The sequence below is a fragment of the Nerophis ophidion genome, linkage group LG08, assembly GCF_033978795.1.
Source record: "Nerophis ophidion isolate RoL-2023_Sa linkage group LG08, RoL_Noph_v1.0, whole genome shotgun sequence".
NCBI lineage: Eukaryota > Metazoa > Chordata > Actinopteri > Syngnathiformes > Syngnathidae > Nerophis > Nerophis ophidion.
Genome location: NC_084618.1, coordinates 35236707 through 35262262, shown reverse-complemented (window position 1 = coordinate 35262262; position 25556 = coordinate 35236707). Strand labels below are relative to the sequence as shown.

At 41.6% G+C, this 25556-nt stretch overlaps 1 protein-coding gene across 1 annotated transcript; it reads left to right on the top strand.

The window, feature by feature from the left end:
- Positions 1-338: 338 nt before the first annotated feature.
- LOC133557701 (solute carrier family 2, facilitated glucose transporter member 1-like) lies at positions 339-24991 on the top strand. Its single transcript, XM_061908404.1, has 11 exons — positions 339-594; positions 731-835; positions 6559-6660; positions 13699-13859; positions 13985-14225; positions 14295-14457; positions 14790-14977; positions 22202-22306; positions 22383-22481; positions 22558-22761; positions 22841-24991. The coding sequence occupies exons 2-11, from the start codon at positions 824-826 to the stop codon at positions 23150-23152; spliced, it is 1587 nt and encodes a 528-aa protein (XP_061764388.1). The 5' UTR covers positions 339-594; positions 731-823; the 3' UTR covers positions 23153-24991.
- The last annotated feature ends 565 nt before the right edge of the window (positions 24992-25556 follow it).

Below are 25556 nucleotides of genomic sequence, written 5' to 3'. Positions count from 1 at the left end.
ACGCATATTATTATGTCTTACATCCGTGCATATATGTTTTGTCAATCGGATGTCTTTCAATACGTAGTAAAACAAAAAAACACCTGCAAACTAAAAAAAAATGTGGTTATACGTCTCATTGTTTATCTTTTTGTATTACAATGTAATTGTATTAAGGGGTGGCGCACCCTTAAACTCTGTTGTCCTGGAAACGGCCGGGCGCACGGTGTTACGTCATCCTGCGCAGCATCAGCAACAGTCAACCAGCGCGGCAAAAGTCAAGGTCGCAAGCGCGGGGCATCACGGGAATGTCAGGTGATCGGCGTGTTTACAGCGCGCATGCGCCCAATCTTTCAGTGGGCTGACCAACTCACCGACTGAAGGCAAATACAGCAGGACGTGATGATGAGGATGATGATGATGATGCTGACGACGACGTGCACGTCACGCGACCGGGGGGCGGAGCTACGTCACGACATCCTTTTTTCTCACCAGTCTTCTATAGGATGCTAGAGCGAAGAAGGGATAAAAAAAGGTGGTGTACGTGCGGCTCTTCACGAAGCCGAGGACAGGCGGCATTCATCCCTGAGGATCGCCCACGCAGAGGACGCACAGGTCAGTTATATCTTGTTACCACCATCTTGTTTTACCATTTTGTGAACGATGACGTGCTTCTTGGACGCGGAGGACATTTTAGCACGTTTTTAGCACCACGGACAGCGCCTAAGCAGGTGCGTTCGCTTCCCCGCAGGAGCGAGCTCAGAAGGGTGGGTCCTGCCTGCAGAAGAACCAGCTGAAATCGCGGTTTGCTTCTCACTTTAAAGCCGACTGACTGAGGAAGAAGATGGAAGGAAAGGCAAGTGTCGTGCACGTATGAGCGCCAGATAAGCTAACAATGTGCTTCATGCACAACTTCAACAGTATGTTATATCATCTCCGTTTAGATGAAAGTGGGCTTTAATAAGAGTGCCATTTCAATTCAGCACAAGAATGTTTGATATTATCAAACAGTCAGAAGAGAGACTATTGACAGGGGTCAGGGGGCGCTTCTACAAACCCCGTTTCCATATGAGTTGAGAAATTGTGTTAGATGTAAATATAAATGGAATACAATGATTTGCAAATCTTTTTCAACCCATATTCAGTTGAATATGCTACAAAGACAACATTTTTGATGTTCAAACTGATTAACATTTTTTTTTTCAAATAATCATTAACTTTAGAATTTTATGCCAGCAACACATGACAAAGAATTTGGGAAAGGTGGCAATAAACACTGATAAAGTTGAGGAATGCTCATCAAACACTTATATGGAACATCCCACAGGTGTGCAGGCTAATTGGGAACAGTTGGGTACCATGATTGTGTATAAAATCAGCTTCCATTAAATGCTAAGTAATTCAAAAACAAGGATGGGGTGAGGGTCACCACTTTGTAAGCAAATTGTCGAACAGTTTTAGAACAACATTTCTCAACTAGCTATTGCAAGGAATTTAGGGATTTTACCATCTACGGTCCATAAAATCATCAAAAAGTTCAGAGCATCTGGCGAAATCACTGCACGTGAGCGATGATATTACGGAATTTTTATCCCTCAGGCGGTACTGCATCAAAAACCGACATTAGTGTGTAAATGATATCACCACATGGGCTCAGGAACACTTCACAAAACCACTGTCAGTAATTACAGTTGGTGGCTATATTTGTAAGTGCTAGGGGTGTAACGCTACATGTATTTGTATTGAACCGATTCGGTACGGTGGTTTCGGTTCGGTTCGGAGGTGTACCGAACGACACGGACATATTAAGTAGCGCACGTTTTGTAAACAATGCACACCGAGGCACTAGTGGTGCAACGGATCAACATTGATCCGTGATCCGTTCGGATCAATATCTTCGGTTCGGCACACACGTGATCCGCGGTCTGATTTATGAAAAAAAAAAAAAAAAGTTGTTCGCACAGCGTGGTAATGGCAAGCGGAGTAACGGAGGAACTTGAACGTCCCGTGCCATTTAATCGGTGTGTTTATAGGTGCAGACTCGATTGTGCAAAAGAAAGGTTTTAAACACATGCTGAAAGTGCTTCAGCCACATTACGACATCCCGTCGCGCACCAACTTCAGCGATAAGATCGTGCCAGATGTTTACGAGCAAGAGAAGAAAAAAGTTGTGGACGAACTATCCAGAGCGTCATCTGTTGCGCTCACGACAGAAGGGTGGAGGTCCAGGGGAACTATGTGACGATAAACGCTCATTTCATCACAGCAGAGTGGGAGACGTGAAGACACGCCCCCTCTACGAGAGTCACCTTGTGCAGGTACTGACACAAGCAGTGGAGGAAAGGAGAAATCCCTTTTTATGTGGCACTGTTTTTCATTAATTATGTTAAAAAGAAGATATTATGCCTTGTGCACTTGAAGTAGATTTTATATATTTTAATTTAACAATTTAAAGTGTTACAAAACAAAACGGCAAAACTTCTGTTTATTTGTCTTGTCTTTTTTTTTTTTTTTTGCTGTTCCGAAAAAAAATGATCCAATCCGTGAGTTTTTAGATCCGTTGCACCCCTACGAGGCACCATGAATTGATTTACGTGGACCCCGACTTAAAACAGGTTGAAATACTTATTGGGGTGTTAGCATTTAGTGGTCAATTGTTCGGAATATGTACTGTACTGTGCGACCTACTAATAAAAGTTTCAATCAATCAAAAAAAAAAAAACAACACACGGCATTTTAGCAACGACTCGGCTATGATAGACTGACCATACCTTCTCTTTTCACCGGACATGTCCTCTTTTGCGGGGCTGTCCGGGTGGAGTTTCTTAAATGCCTCAAATGTCCGGCATTTTAAGTTAGGGTTGCGTGCATTTTCAATGTACGTTCAAGGTTAAGAAGGGGTTTAAAACAAGACAATTTTTGCACACAGCAACATTCATGAGGGAGGGACAGAGACAGACAGAGCGAGAGAGTTATGATAAACATGCATGTGTCGCCAGGCTCTGATTTACCTTTTTAATATCTATAGCAGGGGTGTCAAAAGTGTGCCCCGGAGGCCATTTGCGGCACACACCTAATGTTTTAAAGGCCCATGGCACATTCTAAAAATACTATTAAAATAAACAATAACATAAACAAAAGTGAAATAAAAAAGCTTAAAGGCTAAATGTAATTTAGAAAAAGTTGCAACGTTGTCTAATTAACAAAGCTGTTTTTTGTCTTTCAAACTGTCATTGCTCAAAACATTATATTGAATCAAAATCAATGTTATTATGAATTATTGACCTATGCAAGTTTCCGATTACTTCACATCAAAATATTTTTGGTGGAAGATTTAGCAAATTTGTTAAATAAATAATCAAAAAAGTTATATTTAGTTTTTTTTCTTACTGTACCGAAAATGAACCGAAACGTGACCTCTGAACCAAGGTACGTACCGAACCGAAATTTTTGTGTACCGTTACACCCCTAGTAAGTGCAAGTTAGAACTACTATGCAAAGCCAAACACATTTATCAACAATATCCTGAAACGCCGCCGGCTTGGCTAGGCCCGAGCTCATCTAAGATGGACTGATGCAAAGTGGAAAGGTGTTTTGTGGTCTGACTAGTCCACAGTTCAAATTATATTTAGAAACAGAGGATGTGGTGTCCTCCAGAACAAAGAGGAAAATAACCATCCGGATTGTTATAGGCGCAAAGTTCAAAAGCCAGCATCTGTGATGGTATGGTGGTGTATTAGTGCCCAAGGCATGGGCAACTTACTCATCTGTGAAGGCACCATTAATGCTAAAAGGTCCATACAGGTTTTGGAGCAACATATGTTGTCATCCAAGCAACGTTATCATGGACGCCCCTGCTTATTTCAGCAAGACAATGCCAAGCCACGTGTTACAACAGCGTGGTTTCGTAGTAAAAGATTGTGGGTACTTTTCTGGCCGGCTTGCAGTCCAGACCTGTCGAAAATGGATGGATGGATCTATATATATATATATATATATATATATATATATCCATACAAATGCATATATATATATATATATATATATATATATATATATATATATATATATATATATATATATATATATATATATATATATATATATATATATATATATATATATATACACACACACATATAACACTATTGCACATTATAGTCCGAAAAAATAAAAAGACATGACACATGAGGACATGATGGACACATTGTGCTCACTCTATATACAAATATCTATATAGATATTTGATAGATGGATATTAGATAGATATTTGATAGATATTTGATTGATAGATAGGTAGATGGATGGATAGATGGATGGATGGATGGATGGATGGATGGATGGATAGATAGATAGATAGATAGATAGAGAGAGAGCTAGATAGAGAGAGAGCTGGATAGATAGATAGATAGATATATAGATAGATAGATAGATAGATAGATAGATAGATAGATAGATAGATAGATAGATAGATAGATACTTGATAGATACTTTATTGAGCTCCCTCAGGAAAATAAAAATTCCAGCAGCAGTGTACAAAATTGAGAACGAATTAAAAAAATATATAACATATATAACAATTAGAATAAAAATATAAAGCAACAATAAGAATAAAAATATAACTGTAAAAATAAGAATATAACTAGAGAAACTAGGCAGTAGTGACCATGTTATGAACATGTCACTTTTAAAACATTTTTTTTATTGTTTTGCATCCCCTGTCCTCCTCGTACCCACCTCCCTCCCAGAGAGGAGTTGTACAGTCTGATGGCGTGTGGGACAAAGAAGTTTCTTTATAGTCTATTAGTCATGCACTTAAATAGATGAGGCAGTCTAACACTGAACAGGCTCCTCTGGCTACTCATAACGGTATGCAGAGGGTAACTGTCATCATCCATGATGCTCACTAGTTTTTCCACAGTCCTCTTCTCTGCCACCGTCTACCTCTCCAACCTCGTAACATCCCTTCTTCATAGGTTAGTTTGCAGCGAGGCTTTAATGCGCGCAAACCAATACAATGGTTTTAACTCCAATGGCTGATGGAGCTTACACATTACCCCACGCGGCACTGGTATCATCTGATGGAGGAAGGGCGGCCTTCAATGTCCTCTGATATGCTTCCATTTTATGCTCCATCAGCGCCAGTGACTGTGCATCGCTGACCTCAACGCAAACAAGAGACCCATTGGCCCAGTTTCTACTGTTATGACCGGCCAGAATTTTCATACTGGTCCTTAAAGTCTCCTCAGATAGACGTGTGACTGACCCTTAAAGTCCTTTGATGCCTTTTATACAGTTAAGATACGGCAATTCAGCGTAGGTCAATGTATTCATATTCAACATGTGGCCTGGGGGAATGTGTGTTTAGTTCTTTACTTTGGAGACAAAATGTTTGCAGCTAGTTCCTAAAACATTTGAGTGCTTCTGCTGTATAGAGGAACTTGGACCACGCAGATCCCGACAATGACTTTTTAACCTTGCTGACAAACAGGACACTGGTCCAAACTTGTTATTTACATAACCAAGACATCCCTCAAGTCACCTCTATTTTTCCTGCATTGGGTACATTAAATGGTTGCAGTACAGATTCAAGAAGCACAGAAAAATTAGTTAAAACATATGAAAACAAGAGGGAAACATTAAAGAACACAAAGGACATAAAAGACATCAACGGAGCACAGAGCTGATGCAACAGGCTGACAATTTAGCAGAGTCATGTCTGCATGCAGCTACAAAAGTAAAACACAACAACAAAACAAAAAATGAGCATTAAAAAATATTGCACACTGCATAAACAAACAACAAAACAAAACAAAAACACAATTTTAACACTCACCTACACAGTGGTGGTGGCCTCTACGTCCTCCTCTTTGGTAGGATTTATGTAAATTTGGGTGTTGCTGGAGCTTGTTTACTTCAGATGGAGTCTTAAGTCATTTGTTCATTTTCTTTAGCTAAACCAGTAGTGTTACTTAGACTCCTTTTTAGGTCCTCTCTTATTCATCATTTTGGGCTATTAACTGGTGGCCCACAAGTTCAGTTAAAAAAAAATTGTAAGGGTCCCACATTTTTGCAGCAGAGTCTTAAAAAAGATATGCTGCTTTCATAAAGATGATCTTTGACTATCTTTTTTGCAAAACAATTACGTTGAATATCAGAAGCAATCCGAACAAAACACTGTAGCGTTGTAGTTGGAATACGTGGGTGCAGATCACAACAAACCAAACAGGTTGTTTATAACAAACCAGAGTTAGTTTTAACGATCATTCAATGATGTGTGCTGCGGGCAAAGAGATACTGGCAATTGGTTTCAGTTCTGTTACCATGACAACAGCCAGGTTTAATCTAATACTGACGTTGATTTTGTTAACGAGATGAATGGAGCATGACTCACAGTTTTAATATGAAGATATTGTTTTGCGTTATTTAATATGTGTGTGGCAGCCATGAGGACAGTCAAGAGTTTACTGATACCACATAATTGGATTGGTTTCATCTGAGTGGTCTGTTTTTCTTCGTTGATAATGATTACACCTCTTTTTCCTTCCTCCTCCCTGTCTTCTCATCCTCGCCCTGCAGGAGAACCAGGTCACGGGTTACCTCCTCTTCTCGCTGGGTACGGCCGTGATCGGCTCGCTGCAGTTTGGTTACAACACAGGAGTCATCAATGCACCAGAGGCGGTAGCTGTCATAGTGTATCAAATGTGTATATTTGTGTATTGATGTGTGTCAATGAATGTATGAAGGTGTGTATGTAGGAATGTATTACGCTGGGCTGTGATGGTTGTGTTCCCTCCAATGCAAAAAGACGAGAAGGGGCTACGTGCACGTAGGAGTCTTGTCTTTTGTTCTTTGAGGCAAGTCCCAAAATACCAAAACGAGCATTGACTTGTTCTGGGTGACCAGCACATATGAAGGGTAGTGATTAACCAAACAGCATGTGGGAACACTAATTACTAAAATGGTAAATGGGTTGTACTTGTATAGCGCTTTTCTACCTTCAAGGTACTCAAAGCGCTTTGACACTAATTCCACATTCACCCATTCACACACACATTCACACACTGATGGCGGGAGCTGCCATGCAAGGCTCTAACCACGACCCATCAGGACGCAACGGGCGTGACTTGGTTGGTAGATGGTGGGGATCGAACCAGGAACCCTCAGGTTGCTGGCACGGCCACTCTACCAATTGCGCCACGCCGTCCCCTAAAACAAGGGCAGGTGTGGAGAATTAGTGTCCATGGAAACCAAAAGTAAACTAAAGGAAAGCGGTTAGGGCACGGAAACAGACTAATGTAGAAAAAAAAAGCCACAAAAGATAAATCAAGCAATGACCCGCGTAACGGATCATGACAGAATGCATACACACCTGACACATTGATCCAGACAAGCAACAATGGTGCAAAACCCCATCGTGTAAGCTTCATCACAAAACTTGGTCAAACATTGTAAGTAAATATAATTTGTGCATAAAGATATTTAGTTTGTTTTGTATTGAAATTGCTGACTTCATAATGTCTTTTGTATTCGAGGTCGTGTTTTTTTTGTCTTAAGAGTAACGATCATGTGTAGTGCTAAATTTGGCCGGTAGAGAGCGACAACACTAATGGTGATGAGTCATACAATGTTTGGTGTATGAAGGTTGTGTAATTTCTAAACGTGTATAGTGTGAATATATTAACACTAAACATTCTATTTTATTTATGTAAAATACACAATGGACATTATGTAAAATACACAATGGCTGTTATACTTTTATGATTATTTGATGTTTATATTTTCAGTCTTACAAACGTAAATGAAGGAAGAAGTGTAAAGAAATAAAATGAATGAAGGAAAATAATATAAAAGACGGAACATTAAGTCCTCAACAAAAACTAAAGCTTATTTTTCTTCATACTGTTAACTCACTGCACACGCTGGAAATGAGTAGCGAGGTTAGAATAAGAATTTATTAACAGTGCCGAGTGAAAGCCGATGCATTTACTTTTCTTACTTTATAAGAAATATAACTGCGGAGAAACTTTCTGACGAAACATCTACATTTCGATGTCCGACTCCTGAGCCCCTTTGGGCTCTTGAAACTACGGCCCTCTTCATTATGTAGTTGAATAGTCCTGGTTCAGAATGATCAAGGGCCAGTGTTTGGTTTCTCCTGCAGGTTTATCAGAATCAGAATCAGACATACTTTATTAATCCCAGAGGGGAAATTCAAATTTTCAGCACAATCCCATTCAAGTTCAGACAAACATTATAGGGAGACAGAACAAGATCGCTGACGGGTCTGCCCCCTTACAAAAAAGGTAAACAAGTGTGTGTGTGGGGGGGGGGGGGGGGGGGGGGTCTAAGCCTGGGCCCCCTAGAGAGGGGGTCCAGACTGAGGCCAAGGGAAAAGAACAACAACTCATAGCCATAGTACACAACCCTCTTACAACACTCCCCTCTCGGTTGCCAACCAACTCTCGGCCAGTGTCCAGTTTGCATGGCTAAGCGAGGATATGTCCAAGAAGACTGAGGTGTCCGATACCTGCTCATTCAGCCAAGACACTGTGAAGCTTGTCCGTCCCAGCGCTCAGAGCTAGGTCCGCAGCCCTGTCTCTTCATCTGCATCTCCTCCAGTCTCTACAAACTGACTCTGGTGTGGCAGAGACCCAGCAGCTGGTCTCCATGGCAAAAAAGCTCCCCAGAGGCAGATCCAGAAGTCCACAAAAAGCACCAAAGAAGTCACGAAAGTGCCACCCCTTCTTCTGCCGTGACTGTCATGACACTCTGAAACATGGAAAACTGCCACCTTTATGCGTATGTGACATCGCCCTACTTTTCAAAGTATCACTAATAACTGCAGAGTGTATCCAACTTAGGTAATAAAAGGTCCATAAAAATAAACAATATTACAATTGTGATGGCACTCCGTCATTTAGTCTTCTTTTCAAACTGAAGGTGAGCTCTGTATTAAGTTCAATTTAAATCTTCTGTAATCGCGGGTAAGTTACAAATTACTCAGGAAGCAAGTCCTCCTATCTACATCTTCAGAAGCTCTAACTCCATTACACAAATGTTCGGTAAAGATGACTTAATGTGCATTCTCAAAGTGAGCAGGTAGTTGTCTCATTTTTTTTTTCTTCATTCCCCTAGAGCGGGGGTCGGCAACCCGCGGCTCCGGAGCCACATGCGGCTGTTTGACCACTCTGATGTGGCTCAGCTGCATAATCGCCGACCCCCCCGATTGTTTCAGGGGGTTACCGGATTTTGGTGCCTCTCCCGGACATCACCCGGGATAACATTCTCTGATTTTCACTCGGACTACAATATTGAGGAGTGTCGTGATGGCTTTACTTTTAACGTCCTCTACAACATGTCATCGCCCGCCTTTACACCATGCTATCTGCCGGACGTATGCATCTTGCTGCTTCTATCATCACACGTACGAGATTGTAAGGCAAATAGTACACAGCCATCCGTACAGGTTACACTGAAGGGTTGTGATATAAACAACTTTTAACACTCTTACTAATATGCGCCACACTCTGAATCCACACCAAACAAGAATGACAAACACATTTCGGGGGAACATCCTCACAGTAACACAACATAAACGCAACATAACAACTAGCCAGAATCCCTTGCATCCATGACTCTTCCATCAGGCTATATTATACACCCCCGCACTCCCAACCACGCCCACCTCAACCAACGCACAGAGGTATATCATAATATAGAGGTGTGGAGATGAGTGGCTTTTGCTGCTGAGCCCGCTTCTGCTCCTGACAGGTCCTGCATGACTCTACAATGTTAAGTTCTAGAGAGAGCCCTGGCCACCATTTGTCTGCACTTTGTGTGTTAAAGTTAAAATACCAATGATTGTCACACACATACTACGTGTGGTGAAATTTGTTCTCTGTATTTGACCCATTACCTTGTTCCACCCCCTGGGAGGTGAGGGGAGCAGTGAGCAGCAGCGGTGGTCGGGAATAATATTTGGTGATTTACCCACAATTCCAACCCTAGATGCTGAGTGCCAACCAGGGAGATAATGGGTCCCATTTTTATAGTCTTTGGTATGACTCGGCCGGGGTTGAACTTACAACCTACCGATCTCAGGGCAGACACTCTAACCACAAAGCCACTGAGCAGGTCCTGAGGTCTGTCCATTGTATATTTTCTGCAACATTTCTGCTCTTAATTACTTCTTAATAGCAATCCTGTTTCCTCGTGTGACCAAGCAACACCGTCTTGATAGTTTGTTTTTGAATTTCAGTAAGCACATGGTGGGACCTTACCAATGTATTATGGCCATCCTGACCTGATAAGTTTGATCACCGCCTGTAGCTGGCTGTCGGCTGTTATTGTCGTTCTGATGCTCTACATTCTGGTTGGAAATGCTGTGATGTCCTGCATCACCCATGGCTACGTAGCACCCTACATCATCCTAAGTGTCAGTCTCTCCTTTTGTGTTTGTTTGAGGGCTACGAGACAGGGCCTCAGCAACTACAAGAGTTTTTCCTGGCACAAATTCTGTTACAGGTTTGTACCTAAAGAGTCTCTCATCAGTAAGCGCTGACATCTCAAGGGAACATTGTCTAAACTTCTGTTGATGACAAGCAGTACTAGTGGTTTGTGATTGGTCCCAAGCTTGAAGTGGTTCAAGGCGCAAAGATACTTGTCAAAATTTCTCACTGGCCCATACGCCAGCCAGACACTCTTTCTTGATCTGGGGATAGCGTGTTTCGGCTTCGGTGAGGAGCTACTGCCATCGGCGGACACAGCTTTGCAGAAGGAATTATCCAACGCTCTGGTCAGCATCTCCTTAATGTTTTCAAAATTTGACTGCTGTGTGTGGATCTACGTCCAGATGTTCTTGGTTTCCAAAAGCTTGTATAGTTGATCTATTGTATGTAGATAGGCTGGCAACGTGCGTCTCCAGGGAGTTCACCATGCCCAGGACTCTTTTTAGCTCCTGGACATTTTCAGGTGGGGCCTGCTGTTGAATGCCCTCAACCCCTGACTGATCAGTTAGATGTCCCAAAAAACATAGTTTGTGTTTGTCTGAGGGAGCATTTCTCTCTATTAAGCTTCACGCCTGCTGATTCAACCCGTTGAATTACCTTCTCAAGCCTGATATTGTGCTGCTCCATCGAGGTCCAATGGACCAGGATGTCATCAATGAAAATTTAGAAGCCTTCTAACCCTTGCAGTGTCTCCAGCATTTTTCCGCTAGAAGATTTACGGTGCACTGGTAGTCCCAAAAGGTAATCTCTTGAAACAGTATCTGCCAAACAGTGTGATGAAAGTTAACTTGCAGCTGTCTCAAAGCTCAAAGCATTCTAACTGGTTCAGTTTTTAGTGTACCATGTTCACCTTAAGCTTGCTGATGTTGTGTGTTACTTCGTCGACTTGTCGCATCAAGTTCATTCCAATTGACAGGGACCAGCTGAGTGGATGGTAGACACTCCAGCTGCGGAACACATTTGCTTTTAAGTGGCCATTCTGCTTTTTTTTTAGCTCACTGTCGCTTTAACGCGGCCCAGAGACACCAGTTCGCCTCCACTGTCCAAAGGAATGTCAGCAGATTTCAGTGCTCTGTGCGGTCAGTGTCTGGAATGCATCCTCGATTAATACACTGTCATCAGCTCCTGTGTTGACTTTGAATTAAAGCGGGATGGAATCAACTTGTAGTTGTACACTGCTCTTCTTCATCTGCACTGCGCACTGACCTTAAAAAATAGGACGTCTTGTCTGTTCAGCCTGCTCAGTTTCTGTCACTTCATTCACTGATCTAATGCTGTTGAGACAGACTCAAATTTTATGGCAGTTGTGGCATGTAGCTTTCCTTGAGGGCACTTTTTATCCCATATTTAGTAACATTTATTGTCATTCCCCGATTTTCAATCTTTTGTCTTGCCTGGTTGTTGTCGCTGCTGCTTTTAAATATTTTTTTTTGTTCGTAACACACCTGTGTTGACCCGATATTTCCCCCCTGCAGGTTTACTTGTGCAGCAACCTCCTTTGATTGCCCGACCGTCTGAAATATCAGTGCGAGCGTTAGGTCTTGCATTAGCTGAAGCCTCCGCGAGTTCCTTTTCAATTATCCCGACAACAATACGGTCACGGATATTTTCATCTCGGCTGATACCAAAGTCACAGCTCTCTAATAGAACATATAGGGCTTGGATAAAACAGTCTGCCTTCTGCCATGGCCACTGTACAAGCTAGTGAAAATATCCCCTCACGGATAATATTCCTCCTCAGGAAAAAATACTGGTAAAACTTCTTCACCAAGCGATCAAAGTTGGGTTTTTTTGTCTATTTTCGGCAAACGTGAACAATTTATGTATGTTTTCTGCCTCGTTGCCCATTGCATAAATCAGGCAGCTCACTTGCACGTTTCCATGCTCAATGTTGAGTTGTGTTGCTAACCTGTACCGCTTGAAGGGCTGTCTGCAGTCTAGCCGTTCCGTCAGCTTGTCAAATGCAAATTTTGCCGGGGGATTACAGTTACATAACTCATTGGCCACCTCGGACACGATGTATAATGATCAAGGGTGAGTATTTGGTTCGTCATGCGGGTTTATTGTAGGTGATTTATATTATCTCCCTTCCAGCCCTGTAACAACACACAAGAGCGACAGTCAGGTTTGGTCTGCCATAAAGCAGTTTCTTTTTCTGTAAACATAACACTGTGTTGACACTCTTAATGTAACGGTACAGTGGGAGAAGGAGATGGCACGGAGGCAGGGACGTCGTTAGCTTGCAGCGTGTTCATTAAAATATATAAATGACATGTGTGACTAATCCAAATGTATACGGTGTGACTACGTGTAGCAATTATATGTGGAGTGTTACTGGGTGGTGTTGAGGGTGCGTGGTGAGAACGGTGCGGAAGTCCAGGAACAGGCAGGAGGTCAGGGGCTGGAGCGAGGCGTCATTGTCTGGGGTCAGGCGTGAGGCCGAGATCCAGGAAGGCAGCAAGGAGTCCAGAGGGGATCCAGGGAGACGAGACACACAGCTCGAAACCAGGGGATGACAACGGCCTACTGGATGACGACGAAATGAGCACAACGGAGGGGAAACCTCAAAGAGCAAGGAAGCACATGAGCAAAAAAGCTCTAGACATGTAAGGCTTACTGTACAGGTACAAGTAGCTATGTTCTGGCACTGGAACGCAGGACGCTCTGGCTTATGGTGGCAGGAATCTCATCAGCATCAGGTGTGTTTATTGTAGATTGATTGAGGCGCGGCTGCAGCAGGAGAGGAACGCCCGTGGTCGTGTCCTGAGGTGCGCTCAGCGTAGCGCATAGGAGAGTGAAGAGGGGCAGGTGTTTGAACCGTTAACACTTAAACATGGAATACCGCCATCTACATGCAAATGTGACTGTCTGAAAAGGAGGGGCTTGGCGCGCTGCGCCGTGCCTCACAGAGCACTGAGCGAGAAAGAGGGGGAGGTTGGTGGGCTGGGTGTGCGTTTGTGTGCGCTGGACAAATACGGTGAAATGAAATAACTGGAGACGTCCTGCACTAGGAGGCTGCAAGCTTCGTCAGTCTCTTCAATCCAAGCAAGCACAAAATGGCTGCCAGCGGGACACACTAAGAATGAATGAAGCGTCTGTACACTGGGCACATTTGGCTCAAGTTTTTTAAACCAAAATGTTTGCCAATAGGGGGGTTTGTAAATCAAGTTTCCACTGCAGAAGGCCTAACTGTTCTTCTCTTCCCCAGAAACTTCGCGCTTTCTTCAACGACACCTGGATGGAGCGTTACGGCACCCCCATCAGCTGGGACGTGTGCACTATGGTCTGGAGCATTACGGTGGCCATCTTTAGTGTGGGCGGCATGGTGGGCTCCTTTAGTGTTGGCGTCATGGCCAATAGATTTGGCAGGTGGGGAGCGGATTTTCCTCCTTTACTGAATTAAATGACTGTGAAAAGCAAAGGAAATACCTTTTTGTGTCATCAATGAATAACCCTTGATTTTGTGCTGTTCTAATGGTGCCCGTCCTCTGCAGGAGACGATCTATGTTTCTGGTCAACATACTGGCGGTGATCGGCGGCTTACTGATGGGTTTCTCCACCATCTGCTCCTCCTACGAGATGGTCATCGCTGGCCGTTTGGTCATCGGACTCTTCTGCGGCCTCTTTACAGGCCTCACCCCCATGTACGTGGGTGAGGTGTCACCCACCCCGCTCAGGGGGGCCTTTGGCACGTTGCACCAGCTGGGTGTAGTGGTGGGCATTCTGGTTGCGCAGGTGAGAGAGGGCATGGGAAGAGGAGGTTCCACATGTGCAGGGAATGTGACTACCTCCATTGTCGTTCAGATCTTCGGCCTGGAATTTCTGCTGGGCTCCTCCAAGCTGTGGCCCCTGCTGCTGGCCCTCACTGTGGCCCCTGCCGTGGTGCAATGTATCCTGCTGCCCTTCTGCCCCGAGAGCCCTCGGTTCCTGCTCATCAACCTCAAGCAGGAGGAGCAGGCACGCAAAGGTAAATAAAAAAAATGATACACGTGACTGCAGGAAGGAGAAAAAGTGAAGCATCCTTGAGCTGACAGAAGGTTTTGACACACGTTAAAGGCACTTCTTTTTTACGCTTGTCAACCTAAGCAAGCACCAGGAGATAAACATGGGGGCCTTGTGGGAAGCACAGGATTTTTCATGCTGACATGTTGACAAACGGCATGTGTAGTCTTCTGTGACGCTGGAAGAAACAGAGAACATATACGATGCTCTGTGGTAGAAAATATCAATGGAATATCGATCACCAGGTCGTGGAAGTGGAGACAATCCATCAGGTGTGATGTTTGTTTTTGTCAACAGCGCTGGTGCGTCTGCGCGGGAGTGAGGATGTGAGCAGAGACCTGCAGGAGATGAAGGAGGAGAGCAACAAGATGGCTCTAGAGAAGAAGGTGACTGTTCTGGAGCTTTTCCGCTCGCCGGCCTATCGCCAGCCGCTCCTCATCGCCGTCATGCTGCAGCTGTCCCAGCAGCTGTCTGGCATCAATGCGGTGAGTCCACACTTACCAACGCTCACATCTTTGGTCTGTTTTCAATGCACACTTCACAACTGATACGGCCCTTTGGGATTAAATGAGCTCTGCTTCTTCCTACTCCTTTTCATACATGTTCACAAATGTCCTTCGGCTGTGTCTCAAATGGAATACTTCTATTAGTATTCCATGCACTTAGGCCCTGATTAACTAAAGGTGTGTGTGTACTATGGCAGATGCAAACTTGAGGGCATTTGTCAAGTGGGCAGAATAAAGTGTGCGATTCATTTTGCGTCTCTATCTTTATTAATATGCAAAATATATGCTGATCAAAAATATGCCCACAATACTGGTAGGGGGAAGATTATTTATCACACACACAATGTGATTTATGTCAATCTCCGAAAATAGACGAAGATATTCAGAGTGGAATATTCAAAACTGCTGACTGAATTTGTGACATTTTGTGATGTTTAAACTGTGTTTTTACATACTTTGCGAAATATAAATACAATTGGATATGGTTTAATATATACAATGAAAAACAATTAAGCATATAAAGTCCACTTTTTTCCACTCTATTGATACTTTAAGGGGCTGATTCAAACAAATTCAATAGATGCGTTTTGGTGTCCTTTACAATTTTTTTTGAAGGGGGTTACATTGAATATACAGTATATTATTTAAATATTTCTTAGATGAAAAAAAAAACTTCTTTAAGTAGTTGTATCAATTTTATTGCGTCTTGAGCCGGTGTAAGTATGGCTTCTCACCAATGAGCGCGCCTTTAGCTGTAAAAAGACATAAACACATGACTGCCTCTAAAATGGATGTCAGGTAAATGAAAGTATCTCCATGGTGATTGATGCCTTGTATAGTACACGTAAAATTCTCATTCAAATAATTGTCTTGTAATGTCCAGTTTTACTATGTATTTTACTATGTCAGGGGTCACCAACCTTTTTGAAACCAAGAGCTACTTCTTGGGTACTGATTAATGAAAAGGGCTACCAGTTTGATACACACTTAAATAAATTGCCAGAAATGGCCAATTTGCTCAATTTACCTTTAATCAATAAATATATATATATAAAAAATGGGTATTTCTGTCTGTCATTCCGTCGTACATTTTTTTTCCTTTTACGGAAGGTTTTTGTAAAGAATAAATTATGGAAAAAACACTTAATTGAACAGTTTAAAAGAGGAGAAAACAACGAAAAAAAGGATTATTACATTTTGAAACATAGTTTATCTTCAATTTTGACTCTTTAAAATTCAAAATTCAACCGAAAAAAATTAAGAGAAAAACTAGCTAATTCGAATCTGTTTAAAAAATGTAAAAAATAATTTATGGAACATCATTAGTAATTTTTCCTGATTAAGATTAATTTTAGAATTTTGATGACATGTTTTAAATAGGTTAAAATCCAATCTGCACTTTGTTAGAATATATAAAAAATTTAACCAAGCTATATTTCTAACAAAGTTAAATCATTATTTCTTCTAGATTTTCCAGAACAAAAATTTTAAAAGAAATTCAAAAGACTTTGAAATAAGCTTTAAATTTGATTCTACAGATTTTCTAGACTTGCCAGAATAATAGTTTTGAATTTTAATCATAATAAGTTTGAAGAAATATTTCAAATGTTCTTCGTCGAAAAAAACAGAAGCTAAAATGAAGAATTAAATTAAAATGTATGTATTATTCTTGACAGTAATAATAATTAAAAAAAATAACTTGAACATTGATTGAAATTGTCAGGAAAGAAGAGGAAGGAATTTAAAAGGTAAAAAGGAATATGTGTTTAAAAATCCTAAAATCATTTTTAAGGTCGTATTTTTTGTCAAAAATTGTCTTTCTGAAAGGTATAAGAAGCAAAGTAAAAAAATAAATTAATTTATTTAAACAAGTGAAGACCAAGTCTTTAAAATATTTTCTTGGATTTACAAATCCTATTTGAGTTTTGTCTCTCTTAGAATTAAAAATATTGAGCTGGCTAGTAGGTAAATACAATTTAAAAAATAGAGGCAGCCCACTGGTAAGTGCTGCTATTTGAGCTATTTTTAGAACAGGCCAGTGGGCTACTCATCTGGTCCTTACGGGCTACCTGGTGCCCGCGGGCACCGCGTTGGTGACCCCTGTACTACGTAGTGCTTTTATTTTTCCTATTTTATGTATCATTACCTTGAACTGTTTCATATTTTAATTTTTGTCCTGTAAAGCGTCTTTGAGTACACTGAAAAGCGCTATACCAAATAAAATGTATTATTATTATTAAGGCGGTCGGAACCACTTTACAATTGCACATAGTGTTAGTAAATCACACGCAACAGGCCCACTAAATAGTACAGGCTATTTTAAAGATTCCACACGCTCTTTAGCACGTGGTATTTGGATCTTTGTAAATCAGGCCCTTAGTGTGCACTTTTTTTTTGAGTGTGTGAATGTATGACACTGTAGTGCTATTCCAACAACAAAACCAATAATTAGCAGCTTCTTTTTCTTTTGCACAGTGCTTTCCTACCTGCTACTCCTCAGCTGCCATTATTTCATGTTAGTTGTTCCCTTGCTCTACATAGCCAAGATGGTGACAACTGAGGCTAGTACAAGTGCACGCTCCTCTTTTTGATTATTTTGAGTGGAACATTGAGGTACTGACATTGAACTGCATTTCTCAGGATAAACGAACTTACGCAATCAAAACACTAAGAGTAATTTTGTAAGGGTGCCAACTGAGAAACTCTATGGGCTGTGTTCTAAATTGTGCATTTCCACAAGTACACTTAAGTATGTGTACTTAGTTCTTGAGGGCGTGAATTACAAAAAAGTGCTGTCCCAAATCAATTGCTGTCGTTTCGCACTACTTCTCAGTGCCAACGCACTTATGCACTCAAAAGACTAAAAGTAAGTACGTGAGTGTGCCAACTGAGAAACAGCCGTGGGCGGTGTTTCACATCGTGCGCTTCCACACTTACACTTAAGTATGCATACTTGGCAAGTTGCATACTTAATACCTGAGGGTGTGAATTTTATAATGGTTTGTCCCATATTCATTACTGCCGTTCCGCACTTTCCAGGAATACAGAATACTGTGAATTGTCACCAATCCATTTAGGCCAGGGGTCGGCAACCCAAAATGTTGAAAGAGCCATATTGGACCAAAAACACAAAAACAAATCGGTCCGAAGCCGCAAAAACATTTTAAAAGCCATATTACATACAGATAGTGTGTCATGAGATATAAATTGAATTAAGAGGACTTAAAGGAAACTAAATGGCCTCAAATATACCTACAAACGAGGCATAATGATGCAATGTGTACATATAGCTAGCCTGAATAGCACGTTAGCATCGATTAGCTTGCAGTGATGCAGTAAACACATATGCCCGATTAGGACTCCACACAAGTCAATAACGTCAACAAAACTCACCTTTGTGCATTCATGCACAACGTTAAAAATTGGGTGAGAAAATGAGACAGAAAAAGAAGTGGCATAAAACACGTCCTAGAAAGTCGGAGAAAGTTGTACATGTCAACCAGTGTTTTTCAACCACTGTGCCGCGGCACACTAGTTTGCCATGAGATAAAATCTGGTGTGTCGTGGGAGATTTTCTAATTTCACCTATTTATGTTAAAAATATTTTTTGCAAACCAGTAATTATAGTCTGCATATGATGTGTTGTCGTTGAGTGTTGGTGCTGTCTAGAGCTCTTCCATATCAGTAGGTGGCAGCCGGTAGCTAATTGCTTTGTAGATGTCGGAAACAGTGGGAGGCAGACTGCAGGTAAAAAGGTGTCTAATGCTTAAACCAAAAATAAAAGGTGGGTGCCCCCAAGAAAAGGCATTGAAGCTTAGGGAAGGCTATGCAGAACCAAACTAAAACTGAACGGGCTACAAATGTCAACAAATACAGAATGCTGGACGACAGCAAAGACTTACTGTGGAGCAAATGTACAACCAAACATGACATGACAATCGACAATGTCCCCACAAAGAAGGATGAAAACAACTGAAATATTCTTGATTGCTAAAACAAAGTAGATGCGGGAAATATCGCTTAAAGGAAGACATATTAATTTCATTTCAAGTTTGATTGTAGAAAAAATATACACTGTATTTTCTTTACTATACGGTGCACTTAAAATCCTTTTTTTTTCCTCAAAACTAGACAGTGAGCCTTATTAGAGTGTAAATGAAAATACATGACACATTATATAAATTATTAGTCATAATCTTCGGGCTTAAAGAGGAACTGCTGTTTTCTTGGAATTGTACCTATTATTCTCAATCTCTATGTAAAACAAGAACTGATATGTCTTTTTTATGCTTCTAATGGTGCTTCTCCATCCGTCCATTTTCTGCCGCTTGTTCCCTTTCGGGGTCGCGGGGGGCGCTGGCGCCTATCTCAGCTGCAGTCGGGCGGGGGGCGGGGTGCACCCTGGACGGGTCGCCGCCTCGTCGCGGGGCCGGCGCAGATGGACAGACAACATTCACACTCACATTCACACACTGGGGACCATTTGGTGTTGCCGATCGGCCTGTCCCCGGGTGCGTGTCTTTGGAGGTGGGAGGAAGCCGGAGTGCACGGAGGGAACCCACGCATTCACGGGGAGAACATGCAAACTCCACACAGGAAGATCCCGAGCCTGGATTTGAACCCAGGACTGCAGGACCTTCGTATTGTGAGGCAGACGCACTAACCCCTCTGCCACCTGAAGCCCAATGGTGCTTCTATTGTACGGAATAATTCTGGTTTTGCTTACCAAACTCAAAGCAATTTTATTTGGTGCATGGTATAATGGTAAGTGTGACCAGTAAATGGCAGTCACACATAAGAGACAAGTGTAGGCTGCACTATGATGGCAATATGACTCAAGTAAACAATACCAACATTCTATGTGTTCCATTGAAAGTATAGAGAATTAAATACGGCGCTCAAACATCTTTCAAAATGTTTTAGTACGATTTGGTAAGCTATGAAGCCGTACCGCTTGATGAATTGTCGGCGCATTAAACATACAAGTATTTTTATGGTGTGTGTGTAAGGTAAGACATATTTGGCGTTTTGTTTCGCAATATTATGCAAAAGCAACTTCTCTTACTTTCTGGTACCTGCTGATCTGTATTTGGGATCTGCATAAATCCTGAAAAATTGCGCGCGTTCGTCTTTGTAGTCCGTGTCGACATCATAGTCGATAAGCTTCTTCTTGTTCATTATCTCCTTGTTAGCAGCGATCAAGGTATATGATAGACTGACCACACCTCCTCTTTTCACGGGATATGTCCTCTTTGCGGAGCTGTCCAGGTGGAGTTTGTTAAATGCCTCAAATGTCCGGCATTTTAAGATAAGGGTTGCGTGTATTTTCAATATACGTTCAGGGTTAAGAAGGGGTTAAAAAAAAAAAAAAAAGTGCTGCACGGCAGCAACATTGGTGAGGGAGGGCAGAGACAGAGAGAGAGAGAGTTATGATAAACGCGCATGCGTCGCCAGGCCCTGCTTTTTAACTATAGATGTATCAGATTTTATTTTTTATTATCTATAGCAGGGGTGTCAAAACTGAGCCCCAGAAGGCCATTTGCGGCCCACAGCTAATGTTTTAAAGGCCCACGACAAATTCTAAAAATACTATTAAAATAAACAAAAACATAAAATTGAAATAAAAAAGCTTAAAGCCTAAATGTAATTTAGAAAAATTTGCAACGTTGACTATTAAAACAAAGCTATTTTTTTTTTCTTTCACACTGTCATTGCTCAAAACATAATATTGAATCAAAATCAATGTTATTATGAATTATTGACCTATCCAAGTTTCCGATTACTTCACATCAAATATTCCACTAAGAAAAATTTTTTTGGTGGAAGATTTAGCAAATTTCTTAAATAAATAATCAAAAAATGTATATTTTGTTGTTTTCTTACTGTACCAAAAATGAACCGAACCGTGACCTCTGAACCGAGGTACGTAATTTTTGTGTACCGTTACACCCCTAGCGGATAGGCAATTATATCAACTGCAACTGCATCACTAAAGTCGTCATCCACCCGCCATACACCCAAACCAACTTTTTTTTTAAAGCCACAACCGCCCGCCACCCGCCCGTTGTTATATATCTAATATAGACGGCGTGGCGCAGTGGGAGAGTGGCCGTGCGCAACCCGAGGGTCCCTGGTTCAAATCCCACCTAGTACCAACCTCGTCACGTCCGTTGTGTCCTGAGCAAGACACTTCACCCTTGCTCCTGATGGGTGCTTGTTGGCGCCTTGCATGGCAGCTCCCTCCATCTGTGTGTGAATGGGTAAATGTGCAAGTAGTGTCAAAGCGCTTTGAGTACCTTGAAGGTAGAAAAGCGCTATACAAGTACAACCCATTTATGAAACTGCTACAGTGAAATACCAACAAAAAAAGAGAAAAAGCCACCAAAATAAGGGTGCAAGACAAGAAGTAAAACACTACACACAGGAAAACAGCAAAAAAGTAAAAATAAGTCATGATGTGATGTGACAAGTGGTGACAGTACACCTACTTTGAGACAAGAGCTATAGTTATGAATGCTTGCTTATGCTTTAAGGTCATATCCAACAATTGCGACAACCACATTTTACTGTTAAGAAAGTTTCAATTTTAAATAATTTCTGCTGGTGGTGTGCCTTTGCATTTTTTCAACGCGAAAAATGTGCCTCGGCTCAAAAAAGGTTGAAAAACACTGATGTAATCAAACTATGGTGAGTTCAAAGACTGCCAAAATTAGTAGGACAAAATGGTGCTCGCCAAATACTTGAAACAGTGAAGCATGTTTAATACAGTGTGCTTTATAACAATTAGGGAGGTTTGTGTCATGTTTGTCCTCCTACAGAAACCATATTAAAACAAAAAATGTATTTTTTTCCCTTCATCTTTTTACATTTTTCATACAATTTTGAAAAAGCTCCAGAGAGCCACTGTGGCGGCGCTAAAGAGCCGCATCGGCTCTAGAGCCGCAAGTTGCCAAACCCTGATTTAGGCACTCCCCTTCAGCTGCATAGCCAAGATGACGATTACAATAAAAGCGACCAGCAGTGTGCACAGACACCATTTTGACCAGTTTGAGTGTCATAGCCAGGTGGTGGCAGTGCACTTCATGTTGCCATAATTCTCATTGTGAACACGTGTACTCAAAAGTGTCTAAGTATGCAAGTGTGCCAATGTATTTATGCACAGCCTGAAAGATGTCATTTGAGATAATTGTTCCTGTGATTCAGGTGTTTTATTATTCCACAAGCATCTTCAGCTCAGCCGGCGTCAAACAGCCTATCATAGCCACCATCGGCGCCGGCATCGTCAACACCATCTTCACGGTTGTGTCGGTGAGTGAAGGCGGAATTCGCTCTCGTTGCCGCGAGCGCTTCTGCGTCATGGCGTGCTCGCTTTTGTGTCTCTCAGCTCTTCCTGGTGGAGAAGGCGGGGCGGAGGACGCTGCACCTTTTGGGCCTGAGCGGCATGGCGGTGAGCGCTCTGCTCATGACGGTCTCTCTGATGCAGGTGAGCGAAGGTCTCCTCCCGTTTCCTGTGAAGTGCGTTTAAACGTCGCTTCTTTCTTCCCTCATTGTCGGAGCAGAAGGAAATCGCCGCCATGAGCTACGTGGCCATCTTGGCCGTCATGATGTTCGTCGCCATGTTTGAACTGGGCCCCGGTCCAATCCCGTGGTTCATCGTGGCCGAGCTGTTCTCGCAGGGGCCGCGCCCAGCAGCAATGGCCGTGGCTGGCTGCTGCAACTGGACGGCCAACTTCCTGGTTGGAGTAAGCTTCCCCAAACTGGAGGTGAGAGGGGTCGGACGTTTTCCCCAAAGTGACCTGGCGGACCTTTGATGGACTTGACTTTGTCTCTCCTTATCCGCAGCATTTGTGCGGTCCGTGGGTCTTCCTGATCTTCACCGCCTTCCTCATCTTCTTCTTCGTCTTCACATACCTCAAAGTTCCGGAGACCAAAGGCAAGACTTTCGACGAGATCGCCCGCAGCTTTGGTGGCGACCTTCCCACCGGCCCCTCCGAAGAGGTCCCGCCCGCCAGTCTGCCTGCCGCCGGCGAGCCACTCGCCTCCTCGGCCAAGGAGAAGGTTCCCTTGGTGGAGGAGGCCGGGGTGACCTTGGAGCTGGCTGAAACCACGCCCCTTGAGGATAAATCCAAGCCTTCGCCGCAGGAGAGCGTGTAGGCTGCGAACGTGAATGAAGGAAGGGGATTTTAAATCGTTTACGTTTAAATCCTTCCTTTCTTTGCTCAAATTTCCAAACCACATTGCGCTCGTTAGCCTTTCAATGGCGCCATGACACCTGTTGACAGGTGTGTGTTTGAGGAAAGATCACCATGACGACCGTATGCGACAGTTAATCTTTGTGATATTTTAGTGTGTTCCGAAAATCCAATTTTCTATCAGTGAATTCGATCGTAACCGAAGCAGTGACGTCCCTCTGCTGTAGCCACGACCTAGCTGAGTTTCGCCACGCTACCATACGCTGTCATCGTTGAGTTCTACGCCGCCACCTGCTGACGCCGCATTGTGTTGGTCTGTTGTTGGTCGCGTTTCCGCAAGCGTCCACGTTTGCCTTCAATCATTGGCCGAGCGAGCACCGCTCATCAGGATACCAAAGTTTTTTGTTATATAACATATTTATTACAAATCACCTATGTTCGCCATAAATAAATATTTTATTAAACTACTATATGAAAATTATTTATTGAAGAGTAGAGAGAGATATTTATTAGATGTTAAGAATATATTTACGATTAGTAAGTCTAAAGGTTGGCTTATGCTGACATGTTATCATTGAGCTGAGCACATACGCAGCAAAGCAATCGCAATAAATTGTTTAGCACTTTTAATCCAAAATGTCTACCTAATCAGGTGCTCCTATTCGGCCTCGTCAATCTTAACCGTTAAAAATGTACGTGTTTTTGCAACTTACTACGTGTGAAGGGCAAGTGCTAATAACAAAATTACATATGCTAATGTATGTACGTCTTCAATTGTTGCCTTGTCATCCATGAATTATTCTAGTTTCATATGAATTGTTAGACAATGTGGTCGTCAAAAGTACAGTAATGTATTTGTTTATAATTTACATTTTAAAACAAGACCAAAATTGCGCGCAAAACTAGACATAGGTCAGGCCCTTCAGTTGCCTGTAAGCTAACACTCAAGCTCATGTACTGATTATTGTCGAGGTACGACTTATTTTGTGTACGTCCTTATGTGTCTCTCCGGTGTGTTTAACGTGATTTATTTATTTAAACAATCCGAGGTGTGGACGCTAATTTGTTCTGTGAGAAAAGAGCTCTCTGAATGATAGAATAACCAAAAATGCTGTGCAAAACGCTGTATTTAATGGAATAACTTAAAATTCCTCCAATGCTTTTTTTTGAAACTACAGGTGTTTTGATGCATGATTGTAGTAGTTGACGTCGCAATTGAAGTGTTCCTCAGTATTGTTCTCTAATACGGACTGACAAATTAATTTATTTTTCGTTTAACATGTAGCAGCTGAACACACTGACAGCGTTTATGTTGTCTTGTTCGAACTGTGTGTTTCATTGGATTTGTGGGACAACTTTGTGCGGCCTTGTCGTCGACCTTAACTGATGTGTTTTTTTTTTTTCTTTCGGTGCAAGTTGTGTATTTTTGCATTCGTGTGTGTTGTGGTCATCCTGTGGAATCTACAGTTCCACACACACATGTACACGCACACACACACACACACACACACACACGTACACACATTTTTGTTTCTCAAAACCTAAATACCACTTTTTGCAAAAATGCACAGTGAGTTGTGTTGTTGTTGTATGCAGGCTGCTTGTGTGTACAGGAGGATGGAATTATAATGTAAAATGGTTTGCTTTTAAACCTTATTTAATTGGCAGGCTTTGTGATGTCATGTTGCGCCTAAGTAACACTGAAATGTTCACATCGTGGTGTTGTGTCGATGAGCTTGTGTGTTGATTGCTTGTTGATTCTTTTGTACGTTATATAATGTTCTGTAATAAATTATATATATATAAATATATATATATCAACATAACAATTTTTATTGGTTCATTTAAGAAGAACACTTCATAATAAGGAATAGTTTTAGTTGATGGTTGTCTTCATCAATAGTAAATAAAACATGTACAAATATATATATTTTTAAATGTTTATAAATGTCAACAATTACAAACAGTAGTTCAAACAACAATATAAAAAAATAATAAAAACAGTACAAAACAGCGCCAGGGGGTTGTAAATTCAAAATAACAAAAATAGAATACAAATGTGTGTATGTATATATATATATATATATATATATACATATATATATATATATATATATATATATATATATATATATATATATATATATATATATATATATATATAATATACAAAGCGCAAAGCCATTGGCTCATTCAGATTCATTATTCAACTTAAATATGGAACACAGCATCATCGTTTTCACAGCTTTTTTTGTTGTTAGAGGTAGATAGTGTTTTAATGTAAAGTTCAAAATCTTTTTTAAAGGCACAAAAGATAGGTCAGGTATTAAGAAACTTACATTTATGAATATAAAACTTAGCCAATA

Bases quoted from the DNA above. Each gene is read 5' to 3' on its own strand.
- LOC133557701 (XM_061908404.1), top strand. The intron at 6,661-13,698 runs GTAGCTGTCATA...TCTCTTCCCCAG, and splicing joins TCATCAATGCACCAGAGGCG to AAACTTCGCGCTTTCTTCAA. The intron at 14,226-14,294 runs GTGAGAGAGGGC...ATTGTCGTTCAG, and splicing joins TGGGCATTCTGGTTGCGCAG to ATCTTCGGCCTGGAATTTCT.